General features: G+C 43.8%; 1 protein-coding gene and 1 pseudogene across 1 annotated transcript; both read right to left on the bottom strand.

Annotated features, from left to right (window-relative positions):
• Positions 1-230: 230 nt before the first annotated feature.
• LOC129177570 (kelch-like protein 10) lies at positions 231-7100 on the bottom strand (annotated as a pseudogene).
• A 1738-nt stretch (positions 7101-8838) lies between these two features.
• LOC129177564 (kelch-like protein 10) lies at positions 8839-12712 on the bottom strand. The gene is made up of 5 exons (XM_054768815.1): positions 12525-12712; positions 11927-12410; positions 10587-11198; positions 10368-10517; positions 8839-9228 (listed from the first exon to the last, which is right to left on the bottom strand). The coding sequence occupies exons 1-5, from the start codon at positions 12710-12712 to the stop codon at positions 8839-8841; spliced, it is 1824 nt and encodes a 607-aa protein (XP_054624790.1).
• Between the last annotated feature and the right edge of the window lie 11274 nt (positions 12713-23986).

Below are 23986 nucleotides of genomic sequence, written 5' to 3'. Positions count from 1 at the left end.
CTCCCTGAAAGCAACCATGGACCCATAAGAATAATACCATGCAGTATATAAAATAAAGTCTTTGCTGTTTTTTTAATCTTTTTATTCTTATTCCAAATTGTATTCTAATGTATGAGTCTCACCATAGCATCATATTAGTTTCTTACATTCAAAGACAAAACTAGGAATATGCAAATTTATATTTCAGATTCCTTTTTGTAGTTGGATAGCACAAAGAATCACTCCATTGTTTAGATGTCGTCCTCCATTTCTACTGTGTCATCTTCCAAGAAGAGCAGGGGCAGGTCATTACGAAGCATTGTATACTGGGAAATGTTAGGTAATCCAGACATCACACAGCAGCTTAAAGCACTGCGAGAGATCCCCATGTCACTGGCTGGAGACCACATGCCAGCTTTCAGATCGTAGTACTCTACAAGGTTAGTTGTGGAAATACCATTGTACCCTCCAGCCACAAAAAGACAATCCTCAACCACTTCAATACCAAAGTTGCTTCTGGGGCATTGCATAGAAGGCAATACGATCCACGTGTCGGTCTCAGGGTCGTAAGCTTCAGCACTTGCCAGACGGTCTTCGCCATCAAAACCTCCAACCTTTGGAAGAAAAATCAGAATATTGACAAAAGAAGGAAGAACCCTGAACTTTAACAATAAGCATAGCCCAAACTCTGACTGCAACCCTAACCCTAATCTGCCCCTATGTCCAACCCAAACCCTAACCAGAGGCCAGTTACAGGGAGGGTTCTGGTTGGTGTGAGATTTACAATTAGGATAGAGTTGTGATTAGGGACAGAGTCACGGGGAAAGGGTTAGGGTTACGATTAGGATTGGGGTTGGAATTAGATTGGGATAAGATTTGTTGGTTTTAGAGTTAGGGATAACCTTAGAGTCAGGATTATAGTTCAGGTTATGGTTATGGTCACGGTTGGGTTTTGAGTTAGGTATAGGATCAGGCTTAGTATAAAAATGGTGGTCAAAGTTAGGGATAGAGTCATCTATCATATCCAAAGTATACTGAAAGGATTATTCATCAAAGAAACTGTGCAATAGCACATAATGTGTCAGTGTGACACTTACCGCATATACATGGCCGGCATATCCAATGACTCCAATTCCACTGCGGCGGCAGCTCATCTGGGCCATTGCTATCCACTGGTTGGTCTCTGGGCTGTAACATTCTGCTGTTTGCAGGGACTCATTTCCATTAAAGCCTCCACAAATGTAAACCTGAGGTGAAACAGATGAATATTGACTTGAAGGAAAGTAACAAAAGTATGCAGTCACAAAACACCCTGGTAAAATGCCAAATTGATATAAAGAAATGAGACCAGCTTAATTTCTCATCTCTAAAACCATGGTCAATGAAAAACAGATTTCGCATACACTAAGTCCCCAACCAACGAACACAATTGGTTCCAGACTACCGTTCGTAAGTCGATTTGTTTGTAAGTCCAAGAAAAGGTAATTTACCAATGATATAGGTACTACATGAATGTGTATACATATACAGTATATGTGTATGTATGTAAATATGAGTTTGGATGTAGTAGTAAAATTAAACGAGGATAATTAATGAAAAAACAATAAAAATGATATAATAATACGTAATGATAAATGTTATTTACCTTTGAAGAGGAGTGGTCGAGCATACGTCGTTGGTAGTGGTAGAGGAGGAGGAGGAGTTATTGAAAAAAAGGACAAATCGTCGTCGTTAGACTCTTCTAAAAGAGGTAGTGTTCTGTGGGTGGTGTAGAATTAAGCAGGCCTATTAACTCTTCATAAACTTTAATCACATGGTCAATCCGGGTTGTATCATACAACTACAACTTAGCCTTCCTCTCTCCTCTTCCTCTTCTTCCTCTACCTGTTGGTCCCATTAGCAGTGTCACAGTACCCTCTACTGGTCAAGCATGTAGCAGTATAAATATGGAGTTCCAAAAGGCAAAATACATGAAAATATAGACCAGTCAGCTTGCGCTCGTATCTCGGAATGTTCGCATGTCGGATGTTTGTAAGTTGGGGACTTAGTGTACAGGACAAGGACTATGCAAATACTGCCATTCGAAGATGTGTCATGCTGACAAACTCAAAAGGCGCTTTAACTAAGTATTACACTTCTGGAGTTTAGCTGAAATAAAACTTTGACATTTTTCAAGGGTTGTGTGGACTGTTTCTGAGCTCCACCCACCTTGTTGTTGAGGGCTGTGCAGCTGGCATCACTCCTCAGTTCATGCATACTGGCAATAAGTGTCCACTGGTTGGTCTCGGGTGTATAGTACTCTGCAGTCTTTAGTCTTACTCGTCCATCATGGCCTCCAATTGCGTAGATGCATCCGTTTAGCACAGTTACACTCACGTAGCAGCGACGATAGTGCATGGGCGCCACTTCCTGCCAGGTGTGTGTGTTCAGGTCAAAGCGGCTGACAGTGTTGTAATGTTCTGTGCCATCAAAGCCACCCAGACAGTAGATGGAGTCATTGAGAAAGGCAGCACCGCAGTAAGCACGGGGTTGATCCATATCATCCAAAAGACTGACCCAGCAGTTGGCATGCACATCGTATGCCTCAATGCAGTGTGTTGGATTTGCGCCGCTCCAGCCTCCGATCGCCAGCAGGATGGCAGAAGGTAGGCGAGGACGAGCAACAATGTTGCAATATCCAGACACAGAGTGAGCTGCCATGTGACGAATCACTCGAGTAGCAAAAGCAACCATGTCCAGGCATTTGCTGCTGTTCTGAACCAGACAACTGGGCAACACGTTGATGGTGATGTATTCCTCACTTGTCAGCGCTAGACGCACCTACACAGTGGCAAGAAGACTCATTCATTTGAGTTGAACTGCTGATTTATAATCTGCAGTAGCAGAGGTGAAACTGATATGTGCTACTTTTTAGTGGTATACCTATAATATTCAAAAGATCTTCAAATGTGATTCTTGACTGCTAGATCAATGAAAACGGACATGTACTTGTTTGTTTGCTTTGACCTTCGCTACCTTAGCTATTTTATCATGTGACTGCTGTTAAAAGAAGAAAAAAAAACTGCCAACCCTCTGGCTTAACAATTAGGACCTCTTAATATGACCAAAGTGGTTGCTGACTTACTCGAGCCAAGAGCATTGCCAGGTTTCTGCTTCGCTCCCAAGGTGCGTGTGCAATCCAGTGGAGGATGGCCTCATAAACAGTGTTTTCCTTTTTCACTATAAGGTCATCTCTGTCAAGGATGTCACAGAAGTCCTGCATAGAAAGTTGCCGCAGCTCATCAGCGTTTGCAACTTCCTCAAAGTGGTAAAGGATGTATTGGTAGGCCTTGAGCTGCAGCTCTGGGGTGTAACAGTTCTTTGTGAACTGCCAGATGCCGATGCAGTTCTCTGGGCAGAGCTGCTCTGTTAGAAATGTGCAGCAGGTTTCAACAATGCCTATCATATTGAACTCATCGGCTGCTATCAACAAATCCTTTACATTGTCCACTGTCACCAACAGACAGCCGGTGTATGCAAAATCAACAATGAGCTGCATTAAGTGAGCTGTCAGACCATGTATGACATAGACCCTCTGGTCTGGGGTTGACCAACGTAGAAAGAGGGCTCTGAACATCAGGATAGAGACACAGAAGATATGATAATATTCAACATTTGGGGGCAAGGGGAGTAGTAGAAAAAACAGTTCAAACTTTCTAAAAGTCAAAAGTCTTTCCTTGATATTAGGTCAACTCACCCAAAGTACGGGCTGCAATTGCATAGAATGATCTTATGGATATGAAATTCTGCATCGCCAACTGTGATGACTGCATCGCTAAGTCCTTTTGTGAGATGCAGTTCGTTGTACATTGAGCCAGACGTGTATGAAGATTTCCCATCGTGACTCATCTTTGCCAATTTGTTGCCATATCTTCACACTTTTGGCTTCTGGCCAGTCTGATCAGGAGTAAAATATTGCATAGCTGTAGAGGGGCATTGTGCATCATGGAGGCATTCTGTGTCAAAAGCCATCCTCGTCATCAGCAGATACATCATCTGCATCATCAAGGCGTCAGCGCTTTGAATTGAAAGAAAACATCACTGGGTATTTCCAGTCCAAACCCCTAATTGTTCTATTTCTAGCTTCATTGAAAACACTGGGCATTGTTCACCAATACATTTTTCCTGCATTCACAAACCCATTTCCTCATAACTTGCAAGCATGCAGGACCTTTTTCTAATTAGCATTGATAAACATTTTTCCATTGCTGAAACTCAGCACCTCCAAATCTGGTACATTGCACCCTTTGGATTGTGAGTGAGGTGGAGGAATTCAAGTATCTCAGGGTCTTGTTCACAAGGGAGGGAAGGCTGGAGTGTGACAGTGACAGGCTGATTGGCGCAGCCCTGCAGTAATGCGGTTGCTGTACCGGACTGTCGCGGTAAAGAGAGCTGGGCCGGAAGGCAATTCACCAGTCAATCTATGTTCCTACTCTCACCTACGATCATGAGCTGTGGATAGTAACCAAAAGAGCAAGATCGCAGATACAAGTGGCCGAAATTAGTTTCCGCCGTAGGATGGCTAGACTCACCCTAAGAGATAAGGTGAGAAGCTCAGTCACCCAACAGGGGCACAGAGTAATTGTTTAAAATGGATCCCGAAACAAACATTGTATATGAATAACAACAATACCTATAAAACAGTACAGTACATCATATGGCAACATCATACATGAAAACAGCTCATGTCAAGGAAAAAGAAGGGAGTACAGCCACTGCTCCTTCCCATCGAGAGAAGCCAGTTGAGGTGGCTCAATCATCTAGTCCGGATGCCTCCTGGAAGCCTCTCTGATGAGGTGTACCGGGCATGACCATCCAGGAAAAGGCTCCGGGGCAGACCTCAGGTGCATCAGCAAACTTTGAGGGACAAATGTTTCTATATTGCTCCACAGATGGAAATAAAAGTCAAAAACCCATAAGACGTTCGAAAATGGAAAAGCATGCCAATGTGGCAGTAAATCAATCCACATTTCTTAGACTAATATTCCTTATAGTAGCCAGCCTAGTGCTTTTTTTTAAACCTTTATTTAACCAGGTAAATCCCATTGAGATCCAAGATGTCATTTACAAGGGTGACCTGGCCAGGAGGTCAACAGCACACGTCATAATACAGAAATAAAAATCACAAACGTTTAAGACAATAACTAAATTACAGCCAGTTAAATAATTAAAAACAGAACCATTGTTCATAGGTTTCTCGCTGCCTAGTGTGTATAATACATCGAAAAGCTTTGACCGTGACCAGTCATTTTCAGTTCAGTCTGTATGGTGTTCCATGCGGTGGGGGCAGCATAGGAAAAAGCTCTTTTCCCCAAGTCAGTTCTGACTGTGGGCACAATTGGATGATGAATTGTGGAAGACAGTAAGGCATACGCGATCCTTGATTTCTGCAGCAAAGAGCATAAGTAAGTAGCGTGGAACTAATCCAAGAAGAGATGTGTAAATCACCATCATCCAATGAGTATACCTCTGGGAGTTCAAGGAGGGCCACTCTGCTTTGGCATAGAGCTCACAGTGGTGAGTGAGGCGACCACAACCAGTAACAAAGTGTGGTGCACAATGATAAACAATATCCAATGACCGAAGACATTTTAAGGAAGCACTCATGCAGAAAACATCACCATAATCAATGACAGAAAAGCTGTAGAGACAAGATATTTCTGAGCTCAGAGAGAGAAACAGGATTTATTCTTATACTAAAAGTTTATATGTGCCCTGCGATTGGCTGGCGACCAGTCCAGGGTGTACCCGCCTCTCGCCCAAAGTCAACTGGGATAGGCTCCAGCATACCCCCACAACCCTGATGAGGAGAAGTGGGATAGCAAATGAATGGATGGATTGGAAATCCAAGTTTTACCCTGAATTTATTAATGTCAGCCTGGAAGAGTTCTTGGTCAAACAGAAAGCCAGTCAAGATTCAAATCACTTATTAAAATAAATTTATTTGATATAAATCCAGCTACTTGAGTATACAGTGAGGTAAGGGCCTCACTGCAGGCAGAGGGGGGTCTGTAACAGCCCATAATTGTGAGTGACTGACCCTTCAAAAATTCAACAGACAAAGCAAGAAGTTGAAATTGTTTTTGAATGGAGAAAGGGGTAGAGGGGTGACATGAAATCTATTTTTATATAGATGGTTACATCACCTTTTTAGGGCGATCACATCGGAAAACATTATATCCAGAAATTGAAATATCCTTGTCGAGGACTGCTTTACTGACCCAAGTGTCAACGGCTGCTGGAGAATCGGCTGTATGTGAAGGCTGACAAATGTGCTAAATGCTTCATTCACAACTACAGTTGCAGGGCGGAACCACTCACAAGGCTTACATCTACTAAGGTTCCCCTTGTTTGGACCCCAGAGGTCGAGAAAGCATTCGTCAGTCTTAAGAAATTGTTCAATTCTGCCCCGGTACTTGCTCACCCTAACCCTTCTGCTTAATTTGTTGTAGAGGTCGACACGTTGGACACAGGAGTGGGGGTGGTCCACTCGCAGCGCTCCCCGATCGACCGGAGGCTCCACCCCTGTGCCTTCTTCTCCCGTTGCCTCACCACTGCTGAATGAAATTATGATGTGGGCAATCGTGAACTGTTGGCCATCGAGCTTGCGCTGCGGGAGTGGAGGCACTGGTTGGAGGGCACAGCCTTGCCCTTCCTCGGGGTAACAGACCATAAGAACCTTGTTTACATAAGATCTGCTCAGAGACTCAATTCCCGGCAGACTCGTTGGTCACTGTTCTTGACAAGGTTCAACTTCTCAATCATATACAGGCCCAGCACTCCAGTGGGAGGTGGAGCAGAGGGTGTCGGAAGCAATGGAAGGAATTGAGGCGCCGGAGGAATGCCCTGCCGGCAGGCTCTTCGTTACAGCAGAACTCAGGCCAGAGGCGCTCCGGTGTGGTCATGAATCCAGGTTGGCATGCCACCCAGGTGTCAGACGTACCCAGTTCCTGGTGGCTCAACGATTCTGGTGGACTTCCCTGTCGGCGGACTGTGAAGGAGTTTGTTGCAGCCTGCTCTGTCTGCGCCAGGAACAAGGCCTCCCACCGTCCACCGGCCAGCCTCCTATTGCCGCTGCCCATTCCTGCTCGCCCTTGGTCCCACATTGCACTGGACTTTGTCACAGGTCTTCCGTCCTCTAGAGGCAATACTGTCATCCTCAGTGTGGTTGATCGCTTTTCTAAGATGGTACATTTCATTGCCTTGCCGAAATTGCCTTCCGCCCGGGTTACGGACCGGAAGAACGCTCCTGGGTCTCCCGCTCCTGTGTCCACGACCCGGCCCTCATTAGTGTTTTTATTGTGTTATTGTTGTGAATATGTCACTTTCTTGGCTTTTCTGTGAGTTCATGGCTATGTTTGTTTGAATGGGGTTCCTGGAACGTGTTCTTGTCGTGACATCACAGACAAGATGGCGGCGGTTCAGAAAACTCGCTGGGGCAGTGTCAAAACAGTGTCAAAATCACCACTTCATTTCACTCGTATTTCATAGTTGTTTATTTATCTGTGACAGCAGTATGACAAAAATGTTTTATTAAGTAAGTAATTTCATTTTGCTATTGTTCTTTCCAAACTTTTTTGGTGTCATGAGCACTTAAAGTGTTTCTAACTAATCTTATGCAGCAAGCTAAACATGTTTCAATGGCTCCAGCAATGATGAGGCATGCTCCTTGTCTGAGGACCATTTACTTTTTCTATTTGTAAAACGGCACACAGATACAATAAATGCATTAGTATTTGTATTCATATACAAATGGAAGTTAGCATGCAAGCTAATAAATATGTACCACCAAACAAGCATTTCATTACCATGCTAGTGCATGGCTCGCTTATTAACCTTAGTGCAAACTAGCTTGCTCTCATTAGCAGAGAAAAACATGTTATACAGAGATGACCATAAACATAAAGTTACAGCAGGAAAGGAAACTTACAATTGAAGGTTTGTAGATGGCGCTGCCACATAAATATAACCAAACCAAACTAAGGAATTTGTAGTAACAGTGACATTTACTGGAGAAAAAGCGAATTACACCAGCTTCACAAATGGCACATTGAGGGACAGAATAGCAACGGTTATGCGGCTGCCTAGAGGGCGCTAACTTTTAAACATGTTGCAAGCATTCCTGCTCTGAGCAAGTAAGCTGCACCTCAGGTAACACACACATGTGCAGGAGCCTTTGCGAAGCGCTGTTGATGTAATTTTGAGCAAGCAAGTACCGTCATACTGTACTTGTTAGTCTTCATTGTGGGCAGAATTCCCAAGTGCAACACATCATAAACTGCAGCAGTGAGGTGGACTCTTCTACAGCAGAATAGCTCAGATTTGCAGCTGTGTATCGAACTGACGGCACATTAAGGCCACATTCGATGTCCCTCCCCTCCCGCTCAAGCTTGACCAAGTCGCACAACATGGCACGCACCTCGTGGTGACGTAGCAATCGAATAGCACAGACTCGAGGTGATATGACGGACATCGGGTCATGACATAATTTGTTTTGGCAAAGACCCCGCAACCCACCGAAAACAGCTCCGCGACCCAAAAGCTTACCAGTTGAGGATCACTGTATTAAAGGACTGAAAAAGCATGTCAAAATTTATAAATCTTTATTGACCTCTGGAGGGCATACTGCATCATACTATATAACCGCTCACATTAAAGAGAAATAAAACGCATTAGAAAACATATATAAGAGTCAGTGAAAGCGTTTTAGGTGTTTTCTATGATTTTGTTATGCATTTCCCTTCGTAACAATGGATGCATTTTACAGTTTATTTCTGAGTTGTCAGTTTGGTTGAAACGCTGGTTCAGGTTATTTTTTTGTCAGCACCAAGAATCACGCCACGATTTATAGAGGTCATCCTCTGTATCCATAATATCGTCTTCCAAAAAGAGCAATGGCAGATCATTCCGAACCATAGCATATTGGGCCATGTTGTAAAACCCAGTCATCACACAGCAAGTCAAGGCACTACGAGAGATCCTCATGTCACTGGCTGGAGACCAGATACCAGTTGTTAGGTCGTAGTACTCAACGAGCTTGGTTGTGGAGATGCCATCAAACCCTCCAGCAACAAAGAGACGATCCTCAACTACTTCAATGCCAAAGTTGCTCCGGGGACAATCCATGGGGGCCAAAACAAACCAGTTGTTAGTATGGGGGTTATAAGCCTCAGCAGTAGTCAGACGTGTTTGACCATCATAGCCTCCGACCTTCAGGAACAAAGGCAAAATAAGAGTTACAGACTGAGAGACAGTAGAAGCAGTTTTGTAGCAAGACCATTAGAGCAGTGGTTCCCGAACTTCTCACGGTTGCGTACCCTTTCAGACATTTGACTTGAAGCCATGTACCCCTACTCCTGTATTTCAAAGTTTAATGATACATGATAAAGCAGTATCTAAAGTACAAAAATACATACAAGCAGCGATAAAGCTTCATTTTCAGGGGAATCCCCACTGTCTCATCCGAACACGCACATACATTTCACAGGTTTTCACAGCGCGGGAATTGGAACACCAATACAAATGAAACCTTCAAGATTAACACTCTTAATACACAACATAATCATCAAACTTATTTATATAATTCACACAGAGCAATGAGGAACTTCATGCCGTGTTTCCTTCCTTGTTTCTGCTATGACTGTGTGCTCTGTGCTATAAGCCATTCAGGTGCGCTCGCAATTGTGTTAGCCGGTAATTGTTTTTTATTTTTATTCACGTTCCCCCTATGACAATTGGCATACCCATGGGGGTATGCGCACCCCACTTTGAGAACCTAGTCATTAGAGGAATGCCTGTCATCAATAAGTCTATAAGATTTTGCTCTACTAAAACACCTATTTGTTCTGAAGATGACATGAGTGACACCGCCATGTGTCGCTGGAGACATGGCATCTGTAAAACTGAACTTTATGGTGGAGTTTTATGTACTGCAGTATGCCTCTAGTCATTCCAGAGCAAAAGCTTCAAAACTTTAACCACTTAAACCATAGGCCTGAGAGAAAACCAAAATAAATATTAAAAAAAATCTCTGCATCTACATGGATGATCAAATTTAAGGGAAGAATATTATGGTTACTGTAGATGTGAATATGTGCATGTCTCATTCGTCATGTCATATACCATGTGTATATTGACACAAGTGCCGCGTAGCATTAGAAACACAAGTGCAGGTTACCATTTTAAATAATTTGGTATTTAAGAAAAAAAATGCCCCCTGACAAGTCAACCAGAAATAGTGGCTGGTGGTTTCATACAAAACCTTTGCTCCTCAGCCAGTATATTTAGAGAAAGCATTTAAAGGCCACTAATGCACATACCTATAAGAGATACTGTGTCATGCAACTTACTGCATAAATATGGTCAGCAAAGCCAATGACTCCAATGCCACTGCGACGGCTGCTCATTGGGGTTATCATTGTCCACTCGTTGGTCTCTGGGCTGTAATACTCTGCTGTTTGCAAGGGTTCATTTCCATTAAAACCACCACAAATGTAAATCTGGAACCAAAGGGGCCGTGGCTGGTGAATTCAAAGACTCCAAAACAGGCACTCTTTCGGTCCACCCACCTTGTCTTTGAGGGATGTACAGCTTGCGTCACTTCTCAGTTCGTGCATACTGGCAATAAGAGTCCACTGGTTGGTCTCAGGTGTGTAGCATTCTGCAGTCTTTAGTCTTACCCGTCCATCATAGCCTCCTAATGCATAGATGCATCCGTTTAGCACAGTTACACTCACGTAGCAGCGGCGATAGTGCATGGGCGCCACTTCCTGCCAGGTGTGTGTGTTCAGGTCAAAGCGGCTGACAGTGTTGTAATGTTCTGTGCCATCAAAGCCACCCAGACAGTAGATGGAGTCATTGAGAAAGGCAGCACCACAGTAAGCACGGGGTTGTTCCATATCTTCTGTAAAACTGATCCAACTGTTGGCATGCACATCATAGGCCTCAATGCAGTGTGTGGGATTTGCACCACTCCAGCCTCCGATTGCCAGCAGGATAGCAGAAGGTAGGCGAGGACGAGCGACAAGGTTGAAATATCCAGACACAGAGTTTGCTGTCATGTGACGAATCACTCGAGTAGCAAAAGCAACCATGTCCAGGCATTTGCTGCTGTTCTGCACCAGGTGATTGGACAACACGTTGATGGTGATGTACTCCTCACTTGTCAGCGCTAGACGCACCTACACAGTGGCAAGACTGATATTTAAGATATTAAGAGACTCCTTTTTATTTTCATATACATGTAACATGATGCTTTCAAGCCATCACAGTAAAAGAACCTCAACAGTGAGGTGTGCAATGTCGAGGCTGGTTGATTAAATCGAACTTCGTTCTTCACCACTGGGCCATGGCTGGTACTCAAGTATAATATCCTAGACCACTTTGAAAAACTGCTGTCCTATTAGTTGTTGCGGATATCTTTGCAACATTTTAACTAGATGCAGGTTTCCACCATACAGTACGGGTTAGTTCAGATCTGTATGATAGTCATCACACATTTCAGCAGCAAGTGTAGTGGAGCTAAACACACTTTGTCCATTGTTCAGGGTTGACAGACAGTTGTCACTTTCTTGCTGATAATGTAAGAAAACAATGGAAGGAAAACAAGACAAGTGCCAGAGAGGAACCGACGACAGATCTCAGCATCAGAATTCTCAAATCTCAGAACTCTCATTACCCTATTTTTACACTTACACGTTTGAATGCTGTTATGCGACCCAACCTATGGACCTATGGAAATGCAAGGGTAATCGGGATTTACTAACAGAAACCTTAAACCGGACTGCTTGGTGGAAACATGGCTTTATTAACTAAAGGTCTTGTGGTCATTATCAATGGTGTAACTAAATGACCATACAACTGCAAACTCTCTAACCCCCTAACAAGACCAAAGTGCTTGTTGACTTACTCGGCCTAGGAGCACTGCCAGGTTTCTGCCACGTTCCCTTGGTGCGTGTGCAATCCAGTGGAGGACGGCCTCAAAAACAGTGTTCTCCTTTTTCACTATCAGGTCATCTCTGTCAATGATGTCACAGAAGTCCTGAATAGGGAGCTGCCGCAACTCATCCACGGTTGCAACTTCTTCAAAGTGGTAAAGGATGTATTGGTAGGCCTTGAGCTGCAGTTCCGGGGTGTAACAGTTCTTTGTGAACTGCCATATGCCGATGCAGTTCTCTGGGCAGAGCTGCTTTGTTAGAAATGTGCAGCAGGTTTGAACAATGGCTGTCATATTGAACTTATCAGCTGCTATCAGCAAGTCCTTTACATTGTCCTCTGTCACTGACACACAGTCAGTGTATGCAAAGTCAATGAAGAGCTGCATTAAGTGAGGGGTAAGACCTTGTATGACATAGTCCCTCTGGTCTGGGGTAGACCAACGTAGAAAGAGGGCTCTGAACATCAGGGACACATAGACACAAAAGATTTCAGTTGATAACATTTGGTGAGAAATAGATTTTTTTCTGAAAATGACTCAAAAAGCTTTCCTTGGCAGTGGATCTACTCACCCAAAATATGGGCTGCAGTTGCAAAGGATGATCTTGTGAATGTGAAATTCTTCATTGTGAACTTTGATAACTGCATCGCTAAGTCCTCTTACTATCCGCAGTCCATGGTACACAGAGCCAGACTTGTATGAAATGTTACCATCATAACTCATCTTGAATTTGTTGCCATTTCGTAACACTTTTGGCATCCGCGAATTCTCAGCAGAGGTCACATGAAGCACTGGGGGATTCTGGCATTACATCATTTTGACATTCTGTGTCAAAAGCCACCGTCCCCATCAGTGGCTACATCATCAGCATCATCAAAGCACCGCTACCTTAATGAAGAGAAAATCATCACTGGGTTATGTCGTTCAACCCCAAAACAAACAGAAACCCCTAAACAGGAAATGTAAAAATATAAAATTATACTCTTACATTGTTTTAAGCAGTGCATTTATAGTATTTTTATATTTTACATATATTTATATTTGTATTATATATATATATATTACATATATATTTGTATATATTTTTAATAGTTTAAATATGTATATTTTAAAAATAAAGTATGTGTGTATTAAACCATGGTGATGGTCTCTTTTTCAGCTAGAACAGCTACTCATCTTCTGAGAAGAGTTTCTCAGAGATGTTGGTGTTAGTCCAGAGGGTGAGGTGAATTAATGATAGTTAATCCAGAACATTTTCATGGCTCACTAATGTTGAGCATGAGCTAGGCCCTAGCTCATGATCGGCCTTCATGTTCATCCCAAAGATGTTTGATCGCCGGTTTAAGAACAGGGTTCTGTCTGTGTGACTTACCTTCCCCAAACTGTTCTTTCATTCCTCAAAATGTTTTGGTTAGATGAAGAATTCACTGGAACTAATGGGTCCTAGGCAAACTCCAGAAGCCAAACCCCCATTTTGAGAATGTGAGCTGTAACAGATCAACAATGCCGATTTGATTCAAGAATCTCAACACCTCAAGATTCTGCTCACATTGCTTAATTGTTTGATCATTGATGCTGCTCTGGTTCACAGTGTGGAGTTCCAGCTAAATTACGAGGTTGTTTGTCGCTATGTGCGCTGTGGTTGACTGGTAACCAGTCTAGGGTGTCGGCTGCTTTTTGGCCAATGTCAGCTGACATGGGTTCAAAATCTCCCTGAAAGTCAGTCAGAAATTCACAGCAGTTTGCAAAAAATGTGCGGTTATCTTGTAGTTCAATAACTGGGGTATCTCAAAATCATGCAGAAAAGTACCCTCGCAGCGTATTAAAATTGCTGACGTATACAGACATCCCTCGCAATTTCGCAGTTTGATTATCGCTCCCTCACTATGTCGTGCTTTTTGAGAAATAAATTAATAAATGATTACTTGCAAATCTTAAAAAGAACCTACAAAAGGCTGGGTACCGACTGACTTAAAATGAGCTCATGTACAAAAAGACAAAAAATACTCATCCAAACAGTCACACACAAGCATAGATGAAAAACTGTTTGGCTTCCCTGGCTCTAAAATCTGCTACTGATCAGCTGTGTCTCCTTTGTCTACCCTGTCCCTGGCTGATTGCTACCGATGCCCACAGTTGTACAAGTAACCCTAGCAACCAAGTGCCTCATTAAGATACACACACAATACACATAAACACAGCATAGATCTAAAATTGGCTACAACACATCGATTCCTAATTGTTAATGTGTAATAACGTAACAATTCAACATCATACATCTACTGAATTATGATAGTTCAAGGTTTTTGTCCCAGTCAATAATGTCCATACAGTCAAATATGACCTCGAGGAGTCTTTACGTCTGTCTTTACAAGAGTCTAATTGGCTTCCAGCAGAAGACAGATCTTCGTGATAGGTCGCTTCAGTATGTTGAATTTGTCTGGAATTTAACAGACCGCACCAGTCCTTGTGTGTCAGGAAAGGTCTGCAGTATCTTCCCCCACAACCAGGATCCACGAGGACCAGTAGAGTCCGCCACAAGAACAATGTCTCCTACAACAAAGCTTATATTGTCCTTTGTCCACCGTTGCCATTGCTGTAACAGAGTTATGTACTCTCGAATCCATGTGTGCCAGAAGAGATCTGCAAGGAATTTAACTTGCCTCCAGCGTCATCTTGTGTAGAGGTCACTTTTTTCAAAAAGACCAGGTGGTAAAGCAGGTTTTCCTTTCATCAAGAGGATGTGATTTGGAGTCAAGGTTTCAAATCACTGGGATCATCTCCAGATTTTTTGGTAGGGGACGATCATTCAATATGCATTCCACCTCACATAAAAGGGTTTGCAGTCCTTCATCGTCTCTGTGTTGCTGATGAAGTACAGAGTTCAGTACTTCTCTGACCAGGCAAATTATCCTTTCCCATGCTCCACCTTGATGTAATACAGTGGGAGTGTTGAAGCTCTACTTCACTCCAGACTGAAGTAATGCACTTTGAATTTTTTTGTGGTTAAGGGAAGATAGAGCTTCCCTGAGCTCATGTTCTGTAACCGCAAAGTGATCTGATCTATCTGATCTGATGTGTGATGCTTGGCCTCTTCTGGACATAAATCTGCGCAGTGCATGAATGCAGGAACTGGTATCCAGTGAGTTTCCAAATGCACTGCCCTACTGGCCATGCAGGTGAAGATAACTCTACACCACTTGCAGCACACCCACATTTGTGAATGGTGGGAGGTTGGGTTAAAGTCTCTCTTTTGGCAAATCTCCCATCTTTTGTTCACGTTTTCCCCTGTAACATCTGCAAACGAAACAAGAAGCATGGATCCTTCTTGCAGCAACATTTGCATTAGTGATCCAATACTTTTGATAAAGTCTGGAAAGGAGATGATTTCTTTTCCACAATGTTCCAACCGCTCATGAAAGTGGCATAAAATGACAGTAGAGATGTGCTGATCTTTAGCAAGAATGACTGCATGTTTAATGTCATCCAGCATGGCCGCTTTGCTGAGCCGTCCTCCCACTCTCATTTTCTAGCACTGGATCAAGTTTATGAATGTGACTGCTTTTCTTCACTCCAGATGTTCCAATCTTCAATTAAGCTATTTCATTGTTGAACTTATCCAGTTGGCAGTACTGAATGATGGCTTTCTCAGCAGTGTCAAGATCTTTAAGAGACAAAGTTTCACCACCCTGTGTGGCTCTGTATTTTTTCATCTCATTTTCTACTATGTCTTTTTGTTGGGTTATGTCAAGTCTATTTCCTTCCTCTTCTGACTCAATAACTATAACAGCTTTCTCAGGTAGAGAAACCATGCACCTTAAGTCTTTAACCTTATCCATGAAGAGAAGTAGGTTATCAGCTGGGTTGTTGTAGTCTGTGCCTCCTTGTTGACAGATGTATTTGGTGCATCCTTGATGATCACAGTATTCACTGTGGCTTCTCCTTTGACCTCTGGTTTGTCACTGCTGATGAATGTAGACTCCACAATGTTGTTGGGCTACTGTCTTTCATTCTTGAAGAGAAAGTCTGGGCCATGGATCCATCTGCTGGATGTAAGAAGGTACTCAACTTTAACCCCTTGATAGGCCTTGTCAGCTGGGTTCTGCTTGGTATGAATGTACATCCATTGTGAAACGGCAGTAGCTTCTCTTACAGCCGAGATCCTATTGGTCACAAAGGGGTGAAAGCGCTTTGTTTCATTCTTGATGTACTTTGCAGAGGAAGCGGGGGAAGTCAACATCTTGTTTTGCAACCTTGACTTGGTTATACATTTCCTGTATGTCTGCCATAACTATGATAGGTTCTTGACGAAACCTAGTGAGGACTCCAAAAAGAGAGTTTGTCAAGTCCGTGCCCTGCAGTAGCTGACTGTTAAGCGAGATGCCTTTTGAAGCTTACACCGCAATCAAACACCACTGTCAAGGTTCTTTTTTTGGATGGCGCAGGCCATGATGTGGGATGTACCAAACTCTGACGTCTTTTCCTTCCAGCTGGTGTTCTGACACGCCCTCTGCATAGCCTTTATTGAAAATGAATGTATCCTTCTTTGAATGTAGCATTTTTTTCCAATGTACTTTTCAAACATGGGACCCTTTTGTCATCAACATGGCGGTTATTGGGCATAGCAACATCATCATCTCTAAAAGGTAATCTCAAGCAGTAATGTCCATTGTCACGTTTTGCTGAATGGTTCATAATGTCCATAAATTTGATATATTCTCTCGACATTTCTGGCTTTTCATCAGTTGATTTCTCATTAAAATCACGGTCATATTGCTTCACCAGCAGTTCCTCTTTGTCAGCAATGGAAATTTGATTGGCAGTAATGGTATGACAGCTACTCTCAGTCTCATGGCCTCCTTCAGTGGTCTATTTATAATGCAACCCGGTAGGGTTCTGACGGCATATGGTCCTCCCCCATTACTGTTTACCACTTCCCATGGTTCTATTACTTTTGGGACATTAGTTCCAATTAACAATTCCACATCAGCATCAATGACGGGAATTTCCACTGAGTTTAGGTGAGGCCAAGCAGTCAACTCTTTATGTTGTCACAGGCACCTTGAACTACTACATCAGGCAATTCAAAGTAGCTGTTGCTATTCAGTTCAGCTATCTCCAGTCTTGAGATTATGTGACTGTCAACTTTTCTTGGTTCATTGTTCACAAGAGAATTTTGGCATTTCTTCCACTGACCTTTACATCTGCCAAGACACAATTCTGTGCCCCAGCCCCAGCAAGGCCACATGTCTTGGAATAAAATATATGACTGTTCCGTTTCCTGCAGTGTTCTGACTGGGTGTCTTTCTTTGAATGGATGTGGCGAATGTTTGGATGCGTCAAATTATACAATTTGGATGCGTCAAATTATACAATTTGGAAGACAGACGCCTATGACAGTCATGTGTCCAACAGATAAACACCCAAAACAAGTACCTTTCCTCTGAAAAAGTCCACTTTTTCTCGGTGCAACTTCTTCTCCATTTTGGAACACGACTCCAATTTGTGACCCTCTTCACACAGCAGACAAGACACGTTCAATGTTTTATCAGGTAATTTTTGTCTCCTTTTGCATTTGAGTCGCAGTTTTATAACTGACAGCTGCCACGGAAGTTGCAAAGCTGCTTCCTTTTCCCTTGATGCGAACCTGTGAACCTTTGTTTCCATTTTTATGCTTTGGTTGTGAGACGGCTGTGTCCTGAGTGTTCCCAAAAAGTGGAATAGAAGCAACAGATAATTTTCTTTCAATGAAGTTGACAATATCACTGAAACCTGCCTGATGGTGCCGCTATACTTGTCCAAACAAAAGGTACCTTTAGTCATATCAGGCATTAAAAATCAACAAGAAACTTAAGAAAAAAGGGTCGTCTAATACTTTTTTCCATGACTGTAAGCTGCTGGCAGCCTTTCCTTCAACTCCATGCTCAAAAGCTCTGATGCACTGTACTCAAGTGGGTCTCCATCAAAGGTCAGTCTCTTTGAGGTAATGACAATGAGGACTGTTGCACGAGAAGAGCTGTAATGTAATTTTGCTGATGCATGATGGTAAGGAGATTACCTTGATCTGTACTGGAATTAATGGTGAGATCCTGTGTGTGATTCTTGTTTCCTGAAATTCTTGAAACGTGCTTGGTTTTTAATACGGCTGGATGCTTAAGGAATACAATTGTCGTTACGACAACAACTTTAAAAGCTCCGCAGCTGCCCTGGTGACTTCATGTGCCCATCTCACGTCGAAATTGGGAGTTAGGTTTAATCACATGTTAACTTAAAGGAACAAAAGAGAACAGGCACTACATAAACAGTATTTTGTACAATCTTTTAAAGTGTTTTTTCAAAATATATTGTAATTTCCAGTTTAAATGTGAGTGTGACATAAACAAGAATAGCAACAAAAAATTTTTGTTTGCCAGCTGGTGCCTGCGGGCACCGTGTTGGTGATCCAATTTAGACCACACATACACGCAATAATAAAGATGTTGATGTGATGTTCGGGGTGTTCATGAATGCATCTTGCAGCCTGTCTAGTGACGGGGAAGTTGGATATATATATATATATATATATATATACATACATACACACAGTACATACTGTATATATGATGTTTGAGCTGTTTATGTGTTCAGGTCAGAATAAAGTTATAAACGAAAATATGATAGGTAAAAAAAACAAACAAACACACTTTTGCAAGATAACGCAAAACTATTTTGCAAGAGTTTTTGCGAGATAATGCAAAACTTTTGCAAGAGAACACAAAACTATTTTGCGAGAGTTTTGCATTCCCTCGCATAATTGTTAAAGAGCATTGCACTTCCGTGTACGTACAGTATACTTCCGTGCTCAACGGAAAACAAAACAGACACGACAGTGGAGTGGGATAAGTTTATTGAGTTTCATTTTGAGTTGGGCCTAAGATACAGAGATATTAAAACGGTGCTTCGCATGGGTGCGAGGTAAGTCAGAGACACCTAAAAAGAATCTGCAGCGCAAGAGGGTTCTCTTGTTGCACAGCGTATTCGGATGTAGCGGTCCTGGTTGATTTAATCAAGAACCAACTGCAATACTCCGGACAACTTCATGGGTATAGATGGATGTACGCAAAATGCAGAGAAAGTGTACTACGGGTGAGGAAAGAGGATGTGCCAATGGCATTGAAGGAACTGGATCAATGGGAGCATTGACGGGTTCTTCAGAAAGATTATCTAGCTCAACGCGTACACCACAAACAGTGACCCGAAGCTGATTGGAGGCTTTTACATTGAAGCAGTTCAACGTTTGGGGGGCTGCCTACGAATTGTGAGGGGTGATCCTGGCACTGACAATGGCCATGTATGAGTCTTTCAGCGGTTACTCGTCCCTATTCCTCCAGACTGCACCGTTGACAGTTATTTGGTGGGAGCCAGTACCACCAACCAAAGAATTGAATCTTGGAGGGGTTTTCTCCGCAGACAGTCTGTGGAGTTTTGGTTGTCTTTGTTTGCAGACCTCAGAGATAATGGATTATTTGACGGTCGGTTTCTGGACAAGGCAATCCTTCAGTTTTGTTGCATGGAACTCATCCAGATGACTGTTATTGGGCTTTATACACAACCCCACTACATCCTGAGCTTAAAACAGATCCTTTATTTCCTGTCATTCATTATTGGATAATTAAATTAATCCAGCTGTGCCTGCTACTTATTGCTGTGACTACTATGGTCAGGAAGTAGTGGGGCTGTGTATAAAGTACAGTATCTTGCACCAATTTTGCACAGCCTGCACCTGGATCCTGCCTGGTGTGGTAGATCTGGGCCTCTATTGCTCTGGTGCTCAAGGCCTGCTCCTGTACTGCCATGATTAGCGCCTCTGTGCTGTCCTTCAGGTAGCTCTCTCTAGCCATTGGTAGGACTTGTTCATATCCGCCACTTCAGCTATCTGTCGGTGGTACATCCCATGCAGGGGTTTTCCTCCCATGATGGTTCCTCCAACTCCTTCTTTTCCAGTTTCCACTGCCTGAGACATTCACTAAGTGCTTAATCTCTTAGGGCCATCTTCCTGATGTATTTCGTGGAGTTTGGATGTTTCGTCTTGGATAGTGGCCCTGATGCTCACTAATCCTCGGCCTCCCTCTTTGTGCTTAGCGTATAGCCTCTGGACACTGGATTTGGGGTGGAACCCTGCGTGCATGGTGAGCAGCTTCCGTGTTTTAACATCTGCGTTCTTAACTTCCCCCTTTGGCCATCTTATTATCCCAGCAGGGTGTCTGATCATTGGCAGGGCATAGCTGTTAATTGCCCAGATCTTGTTCTTGCCATTGAGATGACTTCTCAGGACTTGCCTTACATGTTGCAGATACTTGGACATTGCAGCTTTCCTTGTGGCCTCTTCATGGTTACCATTTGCCTGTGGTATTCCAAGGTACTTGTAGCTCTCCTCAACATCTACTATTCTGCCCTCTGGGAGTGCAACGCCCTCTGTATGGACTACCTTTCTTTGTTACCATTCAGCCACATTTCTCCAGTCCGAATGACATTCCGATGTCCCCGCTGTAGATCCTGGTGGTGTGGATCAGTGAGTCAATGTCTCGCTCGCTCTTAGCGTACAGCTTGATGTCATCCATGTAGAGAAGGTGACTGACGGTGGCCCCATTCTTAAGTCGGTACCCATAGCCAGTTGATTCATTGGCTGAGGGGGTTCAGGCTTATGCAGAACAGCAGCGGGGAAAGAGCATCTCCTTGGTATATGCCACATTTGATGGACACTTGCGTAATTGACTCAACGTTGGCCTCAAGGGTGGTCTGCCACAGCCTCATTGAGTTTGCAACGAAGGCTCTTAATGTGGTGTTGACCTTGTACAGATTCAGGCATTCCAGGCTCCATGTATGCGGCATTGAGTCATAGGCTTTCTGGTAATCAAACTAGGCATTGCACAGGTTTGTCTGTCTGGTTTTCCAGTCTCGGGCGACAGTTCTGTCAACCAGTAGTTGGTGTTTGGCTCCTCTGGTGTTTTTACCAATGCCTTTCTGTGTTTCTGTCATGTATTGATCCATGTGCCCACTTATCTTGTATGTATGTATGTATGTATGTATGTACTTTATTTATCCCACAGCGGGGAAATTTACTTGTTACAGCAGCAAGCAAGCAAGATATGCAAGTAAAGAGTACAGTGTAAAGAATGCATAGTGACTACAACATGGTTCAGGAGGTGCAGGTGTTGTAGAGCCTGACAGCGGTCGGTATGAAGGACCTGCGGAACCTCTCCTTCTTACACCGTGGGTGTAACAGTCTGCTGCTGAAGGAGCTGCCCAGGAAAAAACAGTGTCATGTAGCGGATGAGAGGTGTTGTCCACAATGGATGTCAGCTTAGCCAACATCATTCTCTCCCCCACTTCCTCCACGGAGTCCAGAGGACCGTCCAGGACAGAGCTCGCTCTCCTGATCAGCCTATTGATCCTGCTCCTGTCCCTTTCCGTGCTGCCCCCTCTCCAGCAGCCCACAGCATAGAAGATGGCTGAGGCCACCACAGAGTCATAAAAGGTCCGCAAAAGAGTCCTGCACACACCAAAGGACCTCAGTCTCCTCAGCAGGTGGAGGCGACTCTGGCCCTTCTTGTAGAGGGCGTGGGTGTTGACGGACCAGTCCAGCTTGTTATTAAGGTGAACACCCAGGAATTTGTAGCTGTCTACCAACTCTAAGTCCGCTCCCTGGATGTTCACCGGTATAAAGTGAGATGTTTTCCTCTGGAAGTTAATGATCATCTCCTTTGTCTTGCTGGTGTTGAGTTGCAGCTGGTTAAGCTCACTCCAGCTGACAAAGTCCCTGATGACCGTCCTGTATTCCAGATCATTCCCCTCTGAAACACAACCAACGATGGCTGTGTCGTCGGAGAACTTCTGGATGTGACACTGTGTGGAGTTGTGTGTGAAGTCCGAGGTGTAGAGGGTGAAGAGGAAAGGGGAGAGCACCGTACCCTGAGGGGCACCTGTGCTGCAGAGTACCATGTCAGACACACAGTGACGGAGCCTCACATATTGTGGTCTGTTGGTGAGGTAGTCTATAACCCATGCAGTCAGGTGTTGGTCTACTCCCACACTCTCCATCTTCACTCTGAGTAGTGACGGCTGGATGGTGTTGAAGGCACTGGAGAAGTCAAAAAACATGACCCTCACAGCGCTCCCGCTGTCCTCCAGGTGTAGCAGTGATCTGTGTAGCAGGTAGATCACTGCGTCGTCCACTCCGATCCGAGGCCGGTAAGCAAACTGCAGGGGGTCCAGCTGAGTGCCCACCAGGGGTCACAGGTGCTGCAGGATAATCCTCTCCATGGTCTTCATCAGGTGAGAGGTCAAGGCAACAGGCCTGAAGTGGTTAGGCTCCTTGGGACGCGGTGTCTTTGGGATCGGGACCACACAGGAGGTCTTCCACAGGGCCGGGGATTTCTCCAGGCTAAAGCTGAGATTGAACAAGTGCCTGAGAACTCCACAGAGCTGGTCAGCACAGTCCTTGAGGATTCTGGGGCTGATGCCGTCCGGTCCCGGGGCCTTCCTTGCCTTGATCTTCCTCAGCTGACTTCTCACCTGATCATCAGTTATGGAGAGGGGAGTAGAGGATGGCTGGGATGGGGATGTGGGGGTGAAGAGTGGTGAGTTGGTAGGGGAGGGAGGGAGGGCAGACTCAAATCTGTTAAAAAAACAGATTGAGTTCATCTGCCCAGATCTTGTCCCCACTGGCTTGGTCTCTCCCCACTCCTCTCCCGACAGGAGTTTCCATGTTGTGGAGAGACAGGTTATCGGCCGATAGTTGAATGGGACTGGTCCCTTCTGGGGATGTTTCGGAATCAGGACTGTTCGCCCCTTGGTCAGCCATTCAGGGTGGGTCCTATCCCTCAGTAGTTGGTTCATTTGTGCTGCTAGGCGCTCATGGAGTGAAGTTAGCTTCTTTAACCGGTGTGAATCATGTCTGGGCAAGGTGCTGTGCAGTTCTTCATACCTGAGATTCTTTGTTGGATGTCTGCCACTGTGATGGTTACTGAACCTTCGTCAGGGAGGGTGCTGTGGTCTGCTCTTAGATCTTTTAACCACTGTGCTTCACTGTTATGTGATGCTTCCCTCTCTCATATGCCTTTCCAGTATTGTTCGGTTTCCAGCCTTGGTCGGTTAGTTCTTGTAGTATTACCCTGCCACTGGGCATACATATCATAGCAGTTTGAAACTTTTTCCTTCTTTGACTTTTTCCCTGAATTGACACTGTATTTCATTGCATTGGCACAATGGCATTGTTAATACATTTGAAAGACTATAACCTAAATCATCATCACCGTCTTGTCATTAATTTAACTAATCACTCAGAGAAACAAATTAGCTTTAAGCTATATTGTTTAGGAGTCCCACATAATATACACTTTGTGAGTCTTGTCCAATGTCCTGTTGATTTACAACAACCAGTGTTATAAATCTACAACATTTTTAATAACACATACCTGTCTTTATTTTTGGAAAACTTGAAAAATGACAAATCTGGTCTTTTGGACCGTCTATTAAGAGCAATTAACGGCTGATCAGTGTGCCGAGTACATGTTTACAATGCAATGTTTATGTATTCTGCTCACCATCATTGTTATAATAGTATTGTAATGGGAATGTTTCGACTTGGCACAAGTGGCAGGGGGAACGTTTGGTGTGTGACACTATACCGGAATAGAGTCGCAGCTATTTTTACATGTGAGAGTTGTACCTGCTGTAAAGTTCTAAATAAAGTTCAAGTGAGCAAATGCACAATTATAACCGTCCACTCTTTATGGTTCAGGAAGTAACAGAACAGAGTGAAACAATCATGGCGGCCAAACCCAGGGCATACTAGTACGGGAATGGATAATGAGTTGACAGACCTATACGAGTCTCGTGTCCTCACCACCAGCCACGGCGTCCACAATTATGAGATATAATGATAAAACACACGTAGCTCTACAACAAAGTAAAATTCAACACGTGTGCATCACATGATGCACAAGCGTATCCGCCCTAGCGTAACTTCTCTATGGTGGGCGCATAGAAGTA

This window comes from Dunckerocampus dactyliophorus, chromosome 2 (genome assembly GCF_027744805.1).
Source record: "Dunckerocampus dactyliophorus isolate RoL2022-P2 chromosome 2, RoL_Ddac_1.1, whole genome shotgun sequence".
Taxonomy (NCBI): Eukaryota; Metazoa; Chordata; class Actinopteri; order Syngnathiformes; family Syngnathidae; genus Dunckerocampus; species Dunckerocampus dactyliophorus.
The sequence above is the reverse complement of the archived record's forward strand: the minus strand, read 5'-3'. Positions and strand labels throughout refer to the sequence as shown.

Excerpts from the sequence above, each read along its gene's own strand:
- LOC129177564 (XM_054768815.1), bottom strand. The coding sequence starts at position 12,712 with ATGCCAAAAGTGTTACGAAATGGCAACAAATTCAAGATGAGTTATGAT. Across the intron at positions 12,411-12,524 it reads AACTGCAGCCCATATTTTGG|AGCCCTCTTTCTACGTTGGT; the intron begins GTGAGTAGATCC and ends CCTGATGTTCAG. Across the intron at positions 11,199-11,926 it reads TGGCAGTGCTCCTAGGCCGA|GTGCGTCTAGCGCTGACAAG; the intron begins GTAAGTCAACAA and ends GCCACTGTGTAG.